This window comes from Somniosus microcephalus, chromosome 4 (assembly GCF_052327205.1).
Source record: "Somniosus microcephalus isolate GS21.2 chromosome 4, FLI_Smic_1.0, whole genome shotgun sequence".
NCBI lineage: Eukaryota > Metazoa > Chordata > Chondrichthyes > Squaliformes > Somniosidae > Somniosus > Somniosus microcephalus.
The window spans coordinates 345,072,259-345,090,615 of NC_140990.1; the positions used below are offsets into that span (position 1 = coordinate 345,072,259).

The 18,357-nt window shown below is 48.2% G+C and overlaps 1 protein-coding gene across 5 annotated transcripts in view; it reads right to left on the minus strand.

Moving 5' to 3' along the window:
• LOC147120739 (DNA repair protein Ku80-like) overlaps positions 1-18,357 on the minus strand; it is a 197,389-nt gene that overhangs the window by 14,076 nt on the left and 164,956 nt on the right. For 3 of the 5 annotated variants that reach the window (XR_015078230.1, XM_085986972.1, XM_085986975.1), the window contains 3 exons: positions 17,719-17,815; positions 8,740-8,807; positions 8,129-8,200 (listed from right to left, as the gene is read on the minus strand). Coding sequence is in view for 4 of the 5 variants with exons in the window: in XM_085986972.1 (XP_085843098.1) it covers positions 8,129-8,200; positions 8,740-8,807; positions 17,719-17,815 (237 nt within the window). In the remaining variant the exon portion in view is untranslated. The remainder of the gene's footprint in view (positions 1-8,128; positions 8,201-8,739; positions 8,808-17,718; positions 17,816-18,357) is intronic. The other 2 variants (XM_085986974.1, XM_085986973.1) reach the window with 1 other exon arrangement.

An 18,357-nucleotide genomic window follows, 5' to 3' on the forward strand; every position in this document is an offset into this window, starting at 1 on the left:
ACTCTCCCCATAGCCCTGTATCAATCCCAAACTAATCCTACTGCCCCGCTCTCTTCCCCATAGCCCTGTATCAATCCCAAACTAATCCCACTGCCCCGCTCTCTCCCCATAGCCCTGTATCAATCCCAAACTAATCCCACTGCCCCGCTCTCTTCCCCATAGCCCTGTATCAATCCCAAACTAATCCCACTGCCCCGCACTCTCCCCATAGCCCTGTATCAATCGCAAACTAATCCCACTGCCCCGCACTCTCCCCATAGCCCTGTATCAATACCCAAACTAATCCCACTGCCCCGCTCTCTCCCCATAGCCCTGTATCAATCCCAAACGAATCCCACTGCCCCGCTGTCTCCCCATAGCCCTGTATCAATCCCCAAACTAATCCCACTGCCCCGGTCTCTCCCCATAGCCCTGTATCAATCCCAAACTAATCCCATTGCCCCGCTCTCTTCCCCATAGCCCTGTATCAATCCCAAACTAAGCCCACTGCCCCGCTCTCTTCCCCATAGCCCTGTATCAATCCCCAAACTAATCCCACTGCCCCGCACTCTCCCCATAGCCCTGTATCAATCCCAAACTAAGCCCACTGCCCCGCTCTCTTCCCCATAGCCCTGTATCAATCCCAAACTAATCCCACTGCCCCGCTCTCTCCCCATAGCCCTGTATCAATCCCAAACTAATCCCACTGCCCCGCTCTCTCCCCATAGCCCTATATCAATCCCAAACTAATCCCACTGCCCTGCTCTCTCCCCATAGCCCTGTATCAATCCCAAACTAATCCCACTGCCCCGCACTCTCCCCATAGTCATGTATCAATCCCCAAACTAATCCCACTGCCCCGCTCTCTCCCCATAGCCCTGTATCAATCCCAAGCTAATCCCACTGCCCCGCACTCTCCCCATAGCCCTGTATCAATCCCAAACTAATCCCACTGCCCCGCTCTCTTCCCCATAGCCCTGTATCAATCCCAAACTAAGCCCACTGCCCCGCTCTCTTCCCCATAGCCCTGTATCAATCCCCAAACTAATCCCACTGCCCCGCACTCTCCCCATAGACCTGTATCAATCCCAAACTAAGCCCACTGCCCCGCTCTCTTCCCCATAGCCCTGTATCAATCCCAAACTAATCCCACTGCCCCGCTCTCTCCCCATAGCCCTGTATCAATCCCAAACTAATCCCACTGCCCCGCTCTCTCCCCATAGCCCTGTATCAATCCCAAACTAATCCCACTGCCCCGCTCTCTCCCCATAGCCCTGTATCAATCCCAAACTAATCCCGCTGCCCCGCACTCTCCCCATAGCCCTGTATCAATCCCAAACTAATCCCACTGCCTTCTCCCCATAGCCCTGTATCAATCCCAAACTACTCCCACTGCCCCGCTCTCTTCCCCATAGCCCTGTATCAATCCCAAACTAATCCCACCGCCCCGCTCTCTTCCCCATAGCCCTGTATCAATCCCAAACTAATCCCACTGCCCCGCACTCTCCCCATAGCCCTGTATCAATCCCAAACTAATCCTACTGCCCCGCTCTCTCCCCATAGCCCTGTATCAGTCCCAAACTAATCCCACTGCCCTGCACTCTCCCCAAAGCCCTGTATCAATCCCAAACTAATCCTACTGTCCCGCTCTCTTCCCCATAGCCCTGTATCAATCCCCAAACTAATCCCACTGCCCCGCACTCTCCCCATAGCCCTGTATCAATCCCCAAACTAATGCCACTGCCCCGCTCTCTTCCCCATAGCCCTGTATCAATCCCAAACTAATCCCACTGCCCTGCTCTCTCCCCATAGCCCTGTATCAATCCCAACCTAATCCCACTGCCCCGCACTCTCCCCATAGCCCTGTATCAATCCCCAAACTAATCCCACTGCCCCGCTCTCTTCCCCATAGCCCTGTATCAATCCCAAACTAATCCCACTGCCCCACTCTCTTCCCCATAGCCCTGTATTAATCCCAAACAAATCCCACTGCCCCGCTCTCTCCCCATAGCCCTGTATCAATCCCAAACTAATCCCACTGCCTCGTCTCTCCCCATAGCCCTGTAACAATCCCAAACAAATCCTACTGCCCCGCTCTCTCCCCGTAGCCCTGTGTCAATCCCAAACTAATCCCACTGCCCCACTCTCTCCCCATAGCCCTGTATCAATCCCAAACTAATCCTCGAGGAACAGCACCTCATCTTCCGATTTGGCAGTCTGCAGCCTTCCGGACTCAATATCGAGTTCAACAATTTCAGATCATTAGCTCGGCCCCCATTTCATTTTCTCTTGTAATTGTTCCACTCCTTTCCCCCCCCCCCGCTTTCCTTTTGTTTCTCTCTCACACCTGGCAGCTATCTTTTGCCCTGCCAGTACATTTTACACCTAATCCCAGCCTATTACCATCTCGTCTAGCTTCTAATCTCTTTTACTTCTTTTGTTTCTTTTATTCTTTTGTCTGATCGCAGCCCTGCCTCCGATCTAGTTTCTTTTCTTTCCAGTTTTGAAGGGTCCAACCCGAAACGTCAACTCAAATTTCTCTCCACGGATGTTGCCTGACCTGCTGAGTTTTTCCAGCATTTTCTGTTGTTATTCCAAACTAATCCCACTGCCCCGCTCTCTCCCCACAACCCTGCATCAATCCCCAAACTAATTCCACTGTCCCGCTCTCTCCCCATAGCCCTGTATCAATCCCAAACTAATCCCACTGCCCTGCTCTCTCCCCATAGCCCTGTATCAATCCCAAACTAATCCTGCTGCCCCGCTCACTTCCCCATAGCCCTGTATCAATCCCAAACTAATCCCACTGCCCGGCTCTCTCCCCATAGCCCTGTATCAATCCCAAACTAATCCCACTGCCCCGCTCTCTTCCCCATAGCCCTGTATCAATCGCAAACTAATCCCACTGCCCCGCACTCTCCCCATAGCCCTGTATCAATCGCAAACTAATCCCACTGCCCCGCACTCTCCCCATAGCCCTGTATCAATACCCAAACTAATCCCACTGCCCCGCTCTCTCCCCATAGCCCTGTATCAATCCCAAACTAATCCCACTGCCCCGCTGTCTCCCCATAGCCCTGTATCAATCCCCAAACTAATCCCATAGCCCTGTATCAATCCCAAACTAATCCCACTGCCCCGCTCTCTTCCCCATAGCCCTGTATCAATCCCAAACTAAGCCCACTGCCCCGCTCTCTTCCCCATAGCCCTGTATCAATCCCCAAACTAATCCCACTGCCCCGCACTCTCCCCATAGCCCTGTATCAATCCCAAACTAAGCCCACTGCCCCGCTCTCTTCCCCATAGCCCTGTATCAATCCCAAACTAATCCCACTGCCCCGCTCTCTCCCCATAGCCCTGTATCAATCCCAAACTAATCCCACTGCCCCGCTCTCTCCCCATAGCCCTGTATCAATCCCAAACTAATCCCACTGCCCCGCTCTCTCCCCATAGCCCTGTATCAATCCCAAACTAATCCCACTGCCCCGCACTCTCCCCATAGCCCTGTATCAATCCCAAACTAATCCCACTGCCCTCTCCCCATAGCCCTGTATCAATCCCAAACTAATCCCACCGCCCCGCTCTCTCCCCAGTCATGTATCAATCCCCAAACTAATCCCACTGCCCCGCTCTCTCCCCATAGCCCTGTATCAATCCCAAACTAATCCCACTGCCCCGCACTCTCCCCATAGCCCTGTATCAATCCCAAACTAATCCCACTGCCCCGCTCTCTTCCCCATAGCCCTGTATCAATCCCAAACTAATCCCACCGCCCCGCTCTCTTCCCCATAGCCCTGTATCAATCCCAAACTAATCCCACCGCCCCGCTCTCTTCCCCATAGCCCTGTATCAATCCCAAACTAATCCAACTGCCCCGCTCTCTCCCCATAGCCCTGTATCAGTCCCAAACTAATCCCACTGCCCCGCACTCTCCCCATAGCCCTGTATCAATCCCAAACTAATCCTACTGTCCCGCTCTCTTCCCCATAGCCCTGTATCAATCCCCAAACTAATCCCACTGCCCCGCACTCTCCCCATAGCCCTGTATCAATCCCAAACTAATCCCACTGCCCCGCACTCTCCCCATAGCCCTGTATCAATCCCAAACTAATCCCACTGCCCCGCTCTCTTCCCCATAGCCCTGTATCAATCCCAAACTAATCCCACTGCCCCGCACTCTCCCCATAGCCCTGTATCAATCCCAAACTAATCCTACTGCCCCGCTCTCTCCCCATAGCCCTGTATCAGTCCCAAACTAATCCCACTGCCCCGCACTCTCCCCATAGCCCTGTATCAATCCCAAACTAATCCTACTGTCCCGCTCTCTCCCCATAGTCATGTATCAATCCCCAAACTAATCCCACTGCCCCGCTCTCTCCCCATAGCCCTGTATCAATCCCAAACTAATCCCACTGCCCCGCACTCTCCCCATAGCCCTGTATCAATCCCAAACTAATCCCACTGCCCCGCTCTCTTCCCCATAGCCCTGTATCAATCCCAAACTAAGCCCACTGCCCCGCTCTCTTCCCCATAGCCCTGTATCAATCCCCAAACTAATCCCACTGCCCCGCACTCTCCCCATAGCACTGTATCAATCCCAAACTAAGCCCACTGCCCCGCTCTCTTCCCCATAGCCCTGTATCAATCCCAAACTAATCCCACTGCCCCGCTCTCTCCCCATAGCCCTGTATCAATCCCAAACTAATCCCACTGCCCCGCTCTCTCCCCATAGCCCTGTATCAATCCCAAACTAATCCCACTGCCCCGCTCTCTCCCCATAGCCCTGTATCAATCCCAAACTAATCCCACTGCCCCGCACTCTCCCCATAGCCCTGTATCAATCCCAAACTAATCCCACTGCCCTCTCCCCATAGCCCTGTATCAATCCCAAACTAATCCCACCGCCCCGCTCTCTCCCCATAGTCATGTATCAATCCCCAAACTAATCCCACTGCCCCGCTCTCTCCCCATAGCCCTGTATCAATCCCAAACTAATCCCACTGCCCCGCACTCTCCCCATAGCCCTGTATCAATCCCAAACTAATCCCACTGCCCCGCTCTCTTCCCCATAGCCCTGTATCAATCCCAAACTAATCCCACTGCCCCGCACTCTCCCCATAGCCCTGTATCAATCCCAAACTAATCCTACTGCCCCGCTCTCTCCCCATAGCCCTGTATCAGTCCCAAACTAATCCCACTGCCCCGCACTCTCCCCATAGCCCTGTATCAATCCCAAACTAATCCTACTGTCCCGCTCTCTTCCCCATAGCCCTGTATCAATCCCCAAACTAATCCCACTGCCCCGCACTCTCCCCATAGCCCTGTATCAATCCCCAAACTAATGCCACTGCCCCGCTCTCTTCCCCATAGCCCTGTATCAATCCCAAACTAATCCCACTGCCCTGCTCTCTCCCCATAGCCCTGTATCAATCCCAACCTAATCCCACTGCCCCGCACTCTCCCCATAACCCTGTATCAATCCCCAAACTAATCCCACTGCCCCGCTCTCTTCCCCATAGCCCTGTATCAATCCCAAACTAATCCCACTGCCCCGCTCTCTTCCCCATAGCCCTGTATCAATCCCAAACAAATCCCACTGCCCCGCTCTCTCCCCATAGCCCTGTATCAATCCCAAACTAATCCCACTGCCTCGTCTCTCCCCATAGCCCTGTAACAATCCCAAACAAATCCCACTGCCCCGCTCTCTCCCCGTAGCCCTGTGTCAATCCCAAACTAATCCTCGAGGAACAGCACCTCATCTTCCGATTAGGCAGTCTGCAGCCTTCCGGACTCAATATCGAGTTCAACAATTTCAGATCATAAGCTCGGCCCCCATTTCATTTTCTCTTGTAATTGTTCCACTCCTTTTCCCCCCCCCCCTTTCCTTTTGTTTCTCTCTCACACCTGGCAGCTATCTTTTGCCCTGCCAGTACATTTTACACCTAATCCCAGCCTATTACCATCTCGTCTAGCTTCTAATCTCTTTTACTTCTTTTGTTTCTTTTATTCTTTTGTCTGATCGCAGCCCTGCCTCCGATCTAGTTTCTTTTCTTTCCAGTTTTGAAGAAGGGTCCAACCCGAAACGTCAACTCAAATTTCTCTCCACGGATGTTGCCTGACCTGCTGAGTTTTTCCAGCATTTTCTGTTGTTATTCCAAACTAATCCCACTGCCCCGCTCTCTCCCCACAACCCTGCATCAATCCCCAAACTAATTCCACTGTCCCGCTCTCTCCCCATAGCCCTGTATCAATCCCAAACTAATCCCACTGCCCTGCTCTCTCCCCATAGCCCTGTATCAATCCCAAACTAATCCCACTGCCCTATATCAATCCCAAACTAATCCCACTGCCTCGCACTCTCCCCATAGCCATCAATCTGAAACTAATGCCACTGCCTCACACTCTCCCCATAGCCCTATATCAATCCCAAACTAATCCCACTGTCCCGCTTTCTCCCATAGCCCAGTACCAATCCCAAACTATTCCCACTGCCCCACTCTCTCCCCATAGCCCTGTATCAATCCCAAACTAATCCCACTGCCCAGCACTCTCCCCATAGCCCTGTATCAATCCCAAACTAATCCCACTGCCCCGCACTCTCCCCATAGCCCTGTATCAATCCCAAACTAATCCCACTGCCCCGCTCTCTTCCCCATAGCCCTGTATCAATCCCAAACTAATCCCACTGCCCCGCTCTCTCCCCATAGCCCTGTATCAATCCCAAACTAATCCCACCGCCCCGCTCTCTTCCCCATAGCCCTGTATCAATCCCAAACTAATCCCACTGCCCCACACTCTCCCCATAGCCCTGTATCAATCCCAAACTAATCCCACTGCCCTGCTGTCCCCATAGCCCTGTACTAATCCCAAACTAATCCCACTTCCCCACTCTCCCCAGGACCCTCAAATATTTATATAATTTCTCCTTAAAAGATGCAATGTTCTTTGCCTCAACCACTCCCTGTGGTAAAGTATTCCACCCTCCAACAATCCTCTGTGTAAAGACATTTCTCCTGTGTCCTTTAGTGATATTATAAATTGTACATCCTTCATCACGGAGTCAAATTTTACTTGATGAAAGCCTTCCCCCAGGAGCTAATTGCAACTGGGCAACCTGGAAGTGCCTTAACAGACTTCGGACCGGTGTAGGTTGCTCAAAGGTGTCACTAAGCAAATGGGGATATTCAACCAGCCCGACAACTTGTGAATGTGGAACTGAGGCACAGACTATGTAACATCTCCTGCAATGCCCATCGTTAGAGGAACCCTGCACTGTTGCAGATCTTGCCGAATTCAACAACAAGGCGCAAAAATGTGTCCAGTTCTGGCTGGGCTATGTATAGACTGTCTGTGGACATGATAAGAAGAAGAACTGAGTCAATAACCAATGGAAATAGTCTTTCTCTATTCACAATCAAATCTCATTATTTTTAAAAACTTCTTAAATCTCAACGTAGCCTTCTCTTCTCCATTGGTAACTCCAGTCTCTCCTGGGATTCCCTGATGAATCTACACCATCCGCTCTCTATTGCTTTAATGTCCTTTCTATACTGAGGCGGCCAAAACTTCACACAATGCTAATGGACGTTTTGTAAAAATGTATTATTTCTTTACTCCTGTACTCTGAGCCCCATTTATAAAACTCAAAATGCCGTTGGCTTTTTTTATGGCTTTATCTGCCTGGACTCGCACTTTCAGAGAATGATATAGCCCTGGGTCTCTGGTCAGCCACAGCGTCTGAGTGTACACTCCAGTTCTGTGCTCTTCCTTCTAAATGTATTACCAGACACTTCCATTAACCTGTCTGTATCTTCCTAAAGTCTGTTACAGTCCTCCTTACTTTTGTATCATCAGAAATGTTTTAGATTTTGCTCCCTAGCTCATCGATAGACATGAAGAGTAAAAGTGGAGCCAGCACTGACCCCTTGGGTACTGCACTTTCAATCATTCTCCATCCAAGCAACACCAATGAACCCATTACATCACACACACTGACTGAAGCTTTAATATCAACTGGGCAGAAAGCTGCTACTGACTTTAAGAACAAAGGTGTTGGGGTAAACTATTACGTAATCAACAGGCCCCAGAATCCTTTATCCTGGGAATGCCAATAGTAAAACCCTATTGTGGCACTGATTGCAGCACTAACCAGATCATCCACATCTCCACCATCCTTGGACACTGCCAATTCTTCCATGGGCATCTCCTCTGGTGCCAGAAACTGCAAATGAGACAGAAAGAGCTCAGAACCACAGAAAGGAACAATGAATGGAACAGGAGCTTCTGTAGGAGTGCAAGGTTGACACAGCTAGGTCATTGGGTTTGTTATTGAACCTGGAGTCATGTTTGACCAATGCATTCATTGTATGGTGTTCTGTAGCAGTTAGATTACTGACACACATCACACACAATAAAAGCAGACCTTTACCACACCTGTGAATTCCAAATCTTAGTACGGTGTACATCCAGCACTGCAATATATCAGTCCCTATATTAGAAACAACGCCCGCAGCACTCTGTATTGTCTAATTGTTGGGGGTACAGCTGCATCGAAGGAAAGTGAACATTTGGCCGAAGTTCTGCTTTATTCAGCTGCTCCTCTCTTTATGGAAGGATTTACTTTGGCCATTCCAGCAACGGGCGTATCCTCAAATCAATAGTAAACAGCTGGCTCAGACCTGCAGGACCAGGACACTGTGCAACTGACTGGGATACAAGCCTCTCCTTTGTAGGGTAACCACCACGAGCGGTTAGTTTTACCTGCTTGGCTTCATCACAGGTCACCGTGCTTTCTGCAACTTCACCCTTTGTGATGAGAGAGATGGCGTCTGTAATTAAGAGATAGGTTGTAAATATTACTATCAGGTATCACATCCAACACAACACTCAGATTAACCGCAAATGTAAAACAGGCCAAACAACATCTGGAAGGGATGGAGGAAATAGGACCATCCTGGCTCAAAAGCCTAATCCCCTATGGTTCATAAAACCAGCACAGGAACAGGTAATTCAGCCCAATCTGCACCAGTGTTCCTCCCCATTAGCCACATAGTATAATCCAATGACACTGCTCGCTCCCCATACCCTTAAATATTTCTCTTTTAAGCAACTAACTAACTGCTTTTTATAAAGTCTGTTTCAATCATGATTTGTGGCACATTTCCTCCATTACATAGGCACATGAGGAGGCAATTCAGCCCCACGAGCATGTTTCGCTATTCAATTAGGTCATGGCTGATCTGTATCCTAACTCCAGCCACCTGCCTTGGCTCCATATCCCTTAATACCCTTGTCCAGCAAAAATCTAACAATCACAGATTTAAAATTATTAATTGAGCTAGCATCTACTGCTATTTGCAGGAGTGTGTTCCACACTTTCACCACCCTTTGTGTGAAGAAGTGTTTCCTAACCTTGCCTCTGAACGGCCTGGCTCTGATTTTAAGATCATGTTCCCTTGTCATAATCTCCCCCACCAGTGGAAAAAGTTTCTCACTATCTACCCCATCAATTCCTTTCAAAATCCTAAAAACCTTCATCAAATCACCCCTTAACCTGCTATATTCCAGGGGGTTAAAGCCTAATTTATGTGATCTCTCTTCATAAACTAACCCTTGGAGCCCTGGTCACAATCTGGTGAATCTGCGTTGCCCACCTTCCAAGGCCAATATAACCTTTCTAAGGTGCGATGCCCAGAACTGTACACAGTGCTCCAGATGTGGTCTAACCAGGGCTTCATATCGCTGTAGCAACACTTCCTCCCCTTTATATTCTAGCCCTCTAGTTATAAAGGCTAACATTCCATCAGCCTTTTTGATTATTTTTTTGTACCTGACCACTACATTTCAGTGATCTGTGTACATGGGCCCCTAAATCTCTTTGGACCTCCACTGTTCTTAGCTTTTCACTATTTAAATAATACTCAGATCTATCCTTCATTGGTCCAAAATGGATGACCTCACACTTACCTTGAAGTATTGCCCACTCACTTAATCTATCAATGTCTCTTTGCAATTTTACAACAGTGACCACACTTTGAAAGTACTTCATTAGCTGTAAAGTGATTTGGGACATCCTGAGGTCGTGAAAGGCTATTGGGAGCAGCAGCGGGAGCAGACTGACCTGTGAGGGAGGAGCGAGGAAATAAAGCCCGAGGCTCGAGGCCTAGACCGAGCTATTAGGAGCGGACCGACCTGTGAGGGAGCAGGCGAAGGAGGAGCGAGGAAATAAAGCCTGAGGCTCGAGGCCCAGACTGAGCTATTGGGAGTAGCAGCGGGAGTGGACCGACCTGTGAGGGAGCAGGTGATTTAAAGAACAAAAAAACAAGGAGTGACGTTACAGGAAAGCAGGGAAATGATTGGTTGGTCAGTATTTTTCTGTTTTCTTGGGCATTGGTTTAAATTAAGAGCCGGGATTCAAAACTTAATCACTTAATTAATTAAATACATTAGAGATGGCAGGGCAGGCGATGTGTTACTGCTGCAACATGTGGGAGCTGGTGGACACCATTGATGTCCAAGGCAGCCACATCTACAGTAAGTGTTGGTTGCTCGAGGAACTTCAGCTCCGTGTTGATGAGCTGGAGTCCGAGCTTCAAACACTGCGACACATCAGGGAGGGGGAGAGTTACCTGGACGCTGTGTTCCAGGAGGCAGTCGCACCCCTTAGATTAATTGATTCAAATTTGGTCCATGGTCATGGACAGGTGGGTGTGACTACAAGCGAGGCAGGTATGGGGAACCAGGGGGTAGTGGTGGAGGAGATTCAGCCCTTGCTCTTGTCCAATTGGTACGAGGTTCTTGCTCTCTGTGTAGACGAGAGCAGGGACTGCAGGAAGGATGAGCAAACTGACCACAGCACCGTAGTACAGGGAGCCATTCAAGAGGGGGGAGCAAAAAGAAACGTGGTAGTGGTAGGGACAGCATAGTTAGGGGGATAGACACTGTTCGCTGCAGCCAAGAGCGTGAGTCCCGAAGGCTGTGTTGCCTACCTGGTGCCAGGGTAAAGGACATCTCCTCCGGGCTGAAGAAGCGAACTTAGAGTGGGAGGGGAAGGATCCAGTTGTCGTGGCCCATGTAGGTACCAACGACATAGGAATGACAAAGAAAGAGGTTCTGCTGAGAGAGTTTGAGCAGCTAGGGACTAAATTAAAAAGCAGAACCACAAAGGTCATAATCTCTGGATTATTACCTGAGCCACGAGCAAATTGGCATAGGGTCAATAGGATCAGGGAGATGAATGCATGGCTCAAAGATTGGTGTGGAGAAGTGGGTTTCGATTCGTGGGGCACTGGCACCAGTACTGGGGAAAGAGAGCGCTGTTCCATTGGGATGGACTACACCTGAACTATGCTGGGACCAGAGTTCTAGCAAATCGAAGGTAGACAGGGCTTTAAACTAAATAAGGTTGCGGGGCGGGGGGGGGGGGGGGGGGTAGGGTCCCGGTGGAGAGAAATTTAGAATGCTAAAGAGAAAAAACAAGGAAGCAGTGCAGGAAAGTGATTGGGGTAAGGATAACCAGATTGTGTCAGGAAGGGACAGAGCGTACAAACAAAGGAGTGCACGAACAAATAGGGTCCGGGTAAGAAAAATGGTAATAAGACAAATAGGGCCATAGTACAAAATAATGTTAAGATGTCTAAAAATGTTAAAAAGACAAATCTAAAGGCACTGTATCCGAATGCACGAAGCATTCGTAATAAGGTAGACAAATTAACGGCGCAAATAGATGTAAACGGATACGATATAATTGCAATTATGGAGACATGGCTGCAGGGTGACCAAGGCTGGGAGCTGAATATCCAAGGATACTCGATATTTAGGAAGGATAGGCAAAAAGGAAAAGGAGGTGGGTGGCGTTGTTAGTAACAGATGAAATCTGAGCAATAGTGAGAAAGGATATTGGCTCAGAAAATCAAGATGTAGAATCAGTCTGGGTGGAGCTAAGAAGCACCAAGGGGCAGAAAACATTGGTGGGAGTTGTCTATAGGCCTCCAAACAGTAGTGGTAATGTAGGGGATGGCATCAAACAGGAAATTAGAGATGCATGTAACAAGGGTACTACAGTAATCATGGGTGACTTTAATCCACATATAGACTGGCCAAACTAAATTAGCAACAATACTGTGGAGGACGAATTCCTGGACTGTGTACGAGATTTTTTTAGACCAGTACGTTGAGGAGCCAACTAGGGAACAGGCTATCCTAGATTGGGTATTATGCAATGAGAAGGGGTTAATTAATAATCTTGTTGTGCAGGGTCCTTTAGGGAAGAGTGACCATAACATGGTAGAATTCTTCATTAAGATGGAAAGTGAAGAAGTCCAATACAAAACTAGGGTCCTAAATCTAAACAAAGGAAACTACGATTGTATGAGGAGTGAGTTGGTTATGATAGATTGGGGAGTTTCATCAAAAGGCATGACGGTGGATAGGCAATGGCTAACATTTAAGGAACAAATGCATGAATTGCAACAGTTATACATTCCTTTCTGGCGCAAAAACACAAAAGGAAAAGCGGCCCAACCATGGCTAACAAAAGAAATGAAGGGTAGTATTAGATCCAAAGAGGAGTCATATAAAGTTGCGAGAAAAAGTAGCAAGCCTGAGGATTGGGAGCAGTTTAGAGTTCAGCAAAAAAGGACCAAGAGATTCTTATGATTAGATGGGGAAAAATAGAATGAGAGTAAATTTTCAAGGAACATAAAAGCGGATTGTAAAAGCTACTACAAGTATGTAAAAAGAAAAAGATTAGTGAAGACAAATGTAGGTCCCTTACAGTCAGAAACAGAATTTATAATGGGGAACAAGGAAATGGCAGAGCAATTAAACAAATACTTTGGTTCTGTCATCACGGAAGAGGACACAAATAACTTCCCAGAAATGCGAGGGAACCAAGGGTCTAGTGAGATGGAGGAATTAAAGGAAATTAGTATTAGTAAAAAAAGTGCTGGAGAAATTAATTAAAAGAGAAATAGTGGATGCATTGGTTGTCATCTTCCAAAATTCTATAGAATATGGAACAGTTCCTGCAGATTGGAGGGTGGTAAATGTAACCCCACTATTTAAAAAAGGAGGGAAAGAGAAAACAGGGAACTACAGACCGGTTAGCCAGACATCAGTAGTAGGGAAAATGCTAGAGCCTATTATAAAGGATGTGATAACAGGACACTTAGAAAATATCAACGGGATTAGACAAAGTCAACATGGATTTATGAAAGGGAAATCGTGTTTGACAAACCTACTGGAGTTTTTTTGAGGATGTAATTGGTAGAATAGATAAGGGAGAACCAGTGGATGTGATATATTTGGATTTTCAGAAGGCCTTTGATAAAGTCCCACGAGAGGTTAGTGTGCAAAATTAAAGCACATGGGATTGGAGGTAATATACTGGCATGGATTGAAAATTGGTTAACAGACAGTAGGAATAAATGGGTCTTTTTCAGGGTGGCAGGCGGTGACTAGTGGGGTACCGCAGGGATCAGTGCTTGGGCCCCAGCTATTCACAATATATGTCAATGATTTGGATGAGGGAACCAAATGTAATATTTCCAAGTTTGCTGATGACACAAAACTAGGTGGGATTGTGAGTTGCGAGAAGGATGCAAAGAGGCTTCAAAGTGATTTAGTCAAGTTGAGTGAGTGGGCAAATACATGGCAGATGCAGTAAAACGTGGATAAATGTGGAGTTATCCACTTCGGTAGAAAAAACAGAAAGGTAGAGTATTATTTAAATGGTGATAGATTGGGAAATGCTGATGTGACCTGGGTGTCCTTGTACACCAGTCACTGAAAGCAAACATGCAGGTGTAGCAAGCAGTTAGGAAGGCAAATGGTATGTTGGCCTTCATTGCAAGAGGATTTGAGTACAGGAGCAAAGATGTCTTACTACAGTTGTACGGGGCCTTGGTGAGACCACACCTGGAGTACTGTGTGCAGTTTTGGTCTCCTTACCCAAGAGAGGATATACTTGCCATAGAGGGAGTGCAGTCAAGGTTCACCAGACTGATTCCTGGGATGACAGGACTGTCGTATGAGGAGAGATTGGGTCGACTAGGCCTGTATTCACTAGAGTTTAAAAGAATGAGAGGGGATATAGCATTCTGACAGACTGGATGCAGGGAGGATGTTTCCCCTGGCTGGGGAGTCTAGAACGAGGGGTCACAGTCTCAGTATAGGGGGCAGGACATTTAGGACTGAGATGAGGAGAAATTTTTCACTGAGGGTTGTGAACCAGTGGAATTCTCTACCACAGAAGGCTGTGGAGGCCAAGTCACTGAATATATTTAAGAAGGAGATAGATAGATTTCTAGACACAAAAGGCATCAAGGGGTATGGGGAGAGAGCAGGAATATGGTATTGAGATAGAGGATCAGCCATGATCAATGGCGGAGCAGGCTCGAATGGCCTACTCCTGCTCCTATTTTCTAAGTCTGTCTTTCTTCTTCTCAAAAGTTCCATATTCGAATCACCATCTGTGTGAACATTTTTTCTAACCTCCCCTTTAATTCTTTTTTGCAATTATCTTAAATTTCTGTCCATGTTGCCATCTCCCTAGGAACAATCTATCACTATAGTCAGAGTCATACGGCACAGAAGGAGGCCATTCGGCCCATCGAGTCCGTGCCGGCTCTCTGTAGAGCAATCCAGTCAGTCCCATTCCCCCGCTCTATCCCCGTAGCCCTGCAAGTTTATTTCTCTCCAGTGCCTATCCAGTCTCCCCTTGAAAACATTGAGTGTCTCAGCTTCCACCACTTCCGTCGGCAGCGAAGTCCAGGTCCTCACCACTTGCTGCGTAAAAAAGTTTCCCTCCCATCCCTTCTGTATCTCTTGCCCAAAACCTTAAATCTGTGTCCCCTAGTCCTTGTACCATCAACTAGTGGGAACAGCATTTCCCCGTCTAGCCAATCCAAACCCGTCATAATCTTGTACACCTCTATCAAATCACCCCGCAACCTCCTTTGCTCTAATGAAAACAAATCCAGCTTCCCCAACCTGTCCTTGCAGCTAAGATCCCCCACCCCCGGAACCATTCTGGTAAATCTCCTCTGCACCCTCAAGGGCCTTCACATCCTTACTAAAGTGTGGTGACCAGAACTGGACGCAATACTCCAGTTGTGGCCTAATCAGCGCTTTATAAAGGTTCAGCATAACTTCTCTACTTTTGTACTCAATACCTCTATTTATGAAGCCCAAGATCCCATATGCTTTGTTAACCACTCTCTCAATATGTCCTGCCACCTTCAGGGACCTATGCACATTAACTCCCAGGTCCCTCTGTCCCTGCACACTCTTTAAAACTGTGCCATTAAGTGTATATTGCCTCTCCCTGTTCCTTCTGCCAAAATGCATCACCTCACACTTCTCTGTATTAAATTCCATCTGCCACTTGTCTGCCCATTCTGCTAGCCTTTCTATGTCCTGTTGCAGACGATTGGTATCATCCTCACTGTTTGCCACACCCCCAAGTTTGGTGTCATCAGCAAATTTAGAAATTCTACTCTGTATTCCAATATCCAGGTTATTTATATAGATCATAAAAAGCAGTGGCCCCAGCACTGACCCTTGGGGAACACCACTGCCTGCCAGCTTCCAGTCTGAAAAATAGCCATTTACCACAACTCACTGTTCTGTCCTTAAGCCAATTCCTTATCCAAGCTGCCACTGAACCACCTATTCCATGAGCCTCATTTTGTTAACCAGCCTTCTATGTGGTACTTTATCAAACGCCTTCTGAAAATCCATGTTGACAACATCCATTGCATTCCCTTCATTAATCCTCTCTGTTACTTCATGAAAAGGCATCAAGGGGTAAGGAGAGAGAGCGGGAATATGGTATTGAGATAGAGGATCAGCCATGATCATGTTGAATGGCGGAGTAGGCTCGAAGGGCTGAATGGCCTACTCCTGCTCCTATTTTTCTATGTTTTTTTCTATATTTCTAAAAAATTTAATTAGATTAGTCAAACACGATCTGCCTTTTAGAAACCCGTGTTGGCTCTCCTTAATTAGCTTAAACCTCTCCAAGTGACCGTTCATTTTTTCCTTGATTATTGTTTCTAAAACTTAACCCTCGAGCCTGCTCCGCCATCCAATGAGATCGTGGCTGATCTTGGGCTCAAAGCAACTTCCCTGCCCGCTCCCCATAACCCTTCACTCCCTTATCTTGCAAAAATCTGTCTATCTCCACCTTAAATGCAGCCTCCATGGCTCTCTGGGGCAGAGAATTCCACAGATTTACGACCCTCTGAGAGAAGAAATTCCTCCTCATCTCAACACTAAAAGGGCAACCCTTTATTCTGAAACTATGCCCCCAGAGTTATAGATTTCCCCACTAGAGGAAACATCCTCTCTGCATCTACCTCCACTCTAGATTGTCCCCCATTGTTCTGTTACAGTTTTCCCTGTCAGTCTTTGGTTCCATTTTACCCTCAAGTTAACATCTCATTGAAGTTAGCCCTATTCCAGTTTAGAAGTTCCACTCTAGACTGTTCCTTGCTCCTCTCCAATGCTAATCTGAATCTTATGATACGATGATCACTCGTACCCAAGTGTTCTCCCACAGACACTTGGTCGACCTGGCCCACCTCATTCCCCAGCACCAGATCCAGCAGTGCCTCCTTCCTAGTTGGGCCAAGAACATATTGGTCAAGGAAATTCTCCTAAATACATTTCAGAAATTCCTCCCCCTCCTTTCCCTTTACCCTAGCATTATCTCAATCGATATTTGGGTAATTAAAGTCCCCCAATATCAGCACTTTTTAGCTCTTGCATAGCGCTTTTCCTTTTACTTTAAGTTCCACCCTGGGCAGAATCACCATTTATATTTAGCCCTTCAAACTTTCCAAGAGCCCCTCCCTAGAAAGGAGCAATCCAACTTGCGTCTAAACTGGCGCATTCTCATTCCCAGACGGTGGAGCCTGCCCCAGACAGCGACTCCCCTGCTCTCTGCTCTGATTGGATTTCAGGGTCTGACCAGGGTCAGTTCAATGGTCAGTGAGTGAAACTAGCAGTTTAATAGAACCACATAATAAACCCTGCAAACAGTCAGCTCTGGATCCTCTCCGTCATCACAGTGAACAGACTCTAACCTCATTTTAAACTGGCCTCAGAGCTGCCGGATCAGGAACCTACGCTTCTGTCTGGGGATACAAGCCTCTCCAACTGCCCTTATCAAAGACACAAATGACATCCTGTGTGACTGTGACTGTAGTAAACTATCCCTCCTCGTCCTTCTCGACCCATCTGCCGCCTTTGACACGGTTGATCACACCATCCTACTCCTGTCCAGTCCCATCCCCAGTCCCCGTCCCACCCCCATCCCCCCACCCCCCCCCCGCCCCCCCCCCTCGTTTCGGCAAGGCTTCTATGACAGCACCTCCCAACTCTACGACCTCTACCACCTAAAAGGACAAGGGCAGCGGGTGCATAGGAACACCATCACCTCCAAGATCCCCTCCAAGTCACAAACCATCTTCACTTGGAAGTATATTGCCGATCCTTCATCGCCGCTGGGTCAAAATCCTGGCACTCCCCTCACCTAACAGCACTATGGGAGCACTTTCACCACATTGACTGCAGTAGTTCAAGGTGGCGGCTCACCACCACCTTCTCGAGGGCAATAAATGCTGGCCTTGCCAGCGACGCCCACATCCCAGGAACAAATTTAGAAAACACAAATGCAAGTTGTTGTGTCTATATACACACGCTTGATGAACAAATGGAATATGGAGTGCTTCCCACCTTGCACGATCAGCTCCCAGAACTCTTGCAGCCCCTTTGCCTCCACACTCTCTTTCAGGGTTTTCAGTAACATGTTGAAGAGTTGGGATTCTCCGGCCTGAAAATACACCAACAGGAAGCAGGACAGGGCTAGGTTACAAACAGCAACGACCGTGGTATAAACTACTACATCCCACCGCCCCAAACCGTGCTATAAACTACACCCCACCGCCCCAAACCGTGCTATAAACTACATCCCACCGCCCCAAACCGTGCTATAAACTACATCCCACCGCCCCAAACCGTGCTATAAACTACATCCCACCGCCCCAAACTGTGCTATAAACTACACCCCACCGCCCCAAACCGTGCTATAAACTACATCCCACTGCTCCAAACCGTGCTATAAACTACATCCCACCGCCCCAAACTGTGCTATAAACTACATCCCACCGCCCCAAACCGTGCTATAAACTACATCCCACCGCCCCAAACCGTGCTATAAACTACATCCCACCGCCCCAAACCGTGCTATAAACTACACCCCACCGCCCCAAACCGTGCTATAAACTACATCCCACTGCCCCAAACCGTGCTATAAACTACATCCCACCGCCCCAAACCGTGCTATAAACTACATCCCACCGCCCCAAACCGTGC